This window comes from Apis dorsata, unplaced genomic scaffold (assembly GCF_000469605.1).
Source record: "Apis dorsata unplaced genomic scaffold, Apis dorsata 1.3 scaffold_111, whole genome shotgun sequence".
NCBI classification, from domain to species: Eukaryota; Metazoa; Arthropoda; class Insecta; order Hymenoptera; family Apidae; genus Apis; species Apis dorsata.
Genome location: NW_006263406.1, coordinates 399,768 through 401,808, shown reverse-complemented (window position 1 = coordinate 401,808; position 2,041 = coordinate 399,768). Strand labels below are relative to the sequence as shown.

General features: G+C 55.0%; 1 protein-coding gene across 1 annotated transcript in view; it reads left to right on the top strand.

The window, feature by feature from the left end:
- Positions 1-2,041, top strand: part of LOC102678672 (insulin receptor-like) — a 32,384-nt gene that overhangs the window by 27,014 nt on the left and 3,329 nt on the right. Inside the window, exons 5-8 of the mRNA XM_031508895.1 lie at positions 79-1,028; positions 1,112-1,377; positions 1,498-1,857; positions 1,931-2,041. Coding sequence (XP_031364755.1) covers positions 79-1,028; positions 1,112-1,377; positions 1,498-1,857; positions 1,931-2,041 — 1,687 coding nt within the window. The remainder of the gene's footprint in view (positions 1-78; positions 1,029-1,111; positions 1,378-1,497; positions 1,858-1,930) is intronic.

Genomic DNA, 2,041 nt, shown 5'->3' with positions numbered 1-2,041 from the left:
CTCCCATCCCTTTGGAAGGAAAAAGCGTAGCAGCTCTCTCTCCGTCCACCCAGGTGATTGACGATTCCCTGGCTTTTTCCAGTCTGCGACCGGAAGTGCGAGAACAACGCATGCGACGAGGCCGGGAATTNGGCTGAGCACGATAGAGGAGATAGACGGTTACCTGAAGATCGTGCGCAGCTTCCCCCTCATATCCCTCAACTTCCTCAAGAATCTTCGAGTGATAAGGGGCAACGACATCGACAACTCCAAGTACACCCTGCTCGTGATGGACAATCAGAATCTGCAGGAGTTGTGGGACTGGAGCTTGCACAAGGAGATGAGGATACTGTCGAAGGAGGGGAAGCCGGGGAAGATATTCTTCCACCTGAATCCGAAACTGTGCCTGTACAAGATCGAGATGCTGAGGGAGAAGGCGGGCCTGGGCCCGTTCACGGATTACGAGGTGGCGCCGAACAGCAACGGGGACAAGGTGGCGTGCAACGTGACCGAGTTGAGGACGAGGGTGGGGAAGAAGTCGCCGTGGGGGGCGGTGATCGAGTGGGAGCCGTTCATCCACCACGACGCGAGATCGCTGCTCGGCTACGTGGTTTACTTCATCGAGGCGCCCAACAGGAACGTGACCATGTACGACGGAAGGGACGCGTGCGGGGGGGACGGCTGGAAGGTGGACGACGTCTCCGCGAGCACCAACTCGTCCCTGATGGACAGCAGGCAGGAGAAGAGCGTGCACACCCACTACTTGTCCCAGCTGAAGCCGTACACCCAGTACGCCTATTACGTGAAGACTTACACGATCGCGACCGAGAGGTCCGGGGCGCAGAGCAACCTCACGTACTTCAGGACCATGCCCGAGGCGCCCAGCTCGCCCAGGTCTCTCATCACGTGGAGCAACTCGAGCAGCGAGTTGCTCATGTCCTGGCTACCGCCCCTCCACAACAACGCCCACCTCACCCATTACCGCATCACGGGCAAGTGGGAGCCGGACGATCCGAATTTCATCGATCAGCGAAACTATTGCGAGGAACGTGAGTAAATTTCCTTTCGCGGAAGGGGGGGGGGGAGAGGGTAGACTTTCTCCATACCGATTTTTCTTCTTTTTCCTCCGCAGCCATGATGCTGTCCGACAAGAAACCGATCACCCTCGCCGAGGAGGAGAGGAAACGGATGGAGGAGGAGAAGGAGCAGATGGTGCCCGAAACGGGGACCTGCGAGTGCGCCGATCGGGAGACCGATCAATCTCTAAGGGAGAAAGAGGCGTCGAGCGCGATCGATTTCGAGGACGCGTTGCACAACCAAGTGTACGTGAAACGTAAACCGAGGAGGAAGCGGGACGTCTCGGATATATTGTTCAGGAAAACGAAATCGTTGGATCAGGTAATCAGGATCGATATCTTTCCTTTCTTTCCTTTTTTCTTTCTTTTTTTTTCCCATTACTTTCCAAGAACGGAAAAAAAAAACTGTCCTCTCGTCCTCTCATAACTCGTGTATCGGCAGCCCGTGAACAAGAAGGTGAACGGAACGTATATAACATTCGAGGAGAACGTGCCAAGCACGAATCGTTCCTTCGTGATGAAAGATCTCCGCCACTTCGCCGCGTACAACATCGAGGTGCAGGCGTGCAGGGCGCAGGAGATGAACGACACTTACAAGAAATGCTCGACCAAGAGCATGAGGACGTATCGCACGTTGCCGTTGGAGAGCGCCGACAACATTCCCCCGAATACGTTCAAGATGAGCATATCGGGCGAGAACAACAGCCTCACCATGGTCACGCTTCAATGGGACGAGCCACCGCAGCCCAACGGCCTGATCATCACCTATCAGATCGAGTACAAGAGGGTCGACATACAGAACGTGAGTCTCTCTCTCTCTCTCTCTCTCTCGATTTCAATCGAGAATGAAAAGATTGGAAAATTGGCGTTTTCAGTATAAACCGACCGTGGTGTGCATCACGAGGCGGGACTTCACCAAGGCTGGCAACTCGTACGTCCTCAAGGAGCTTCCAGCGGGGAATTATTCGGTGAAAGTTCGAGCGACG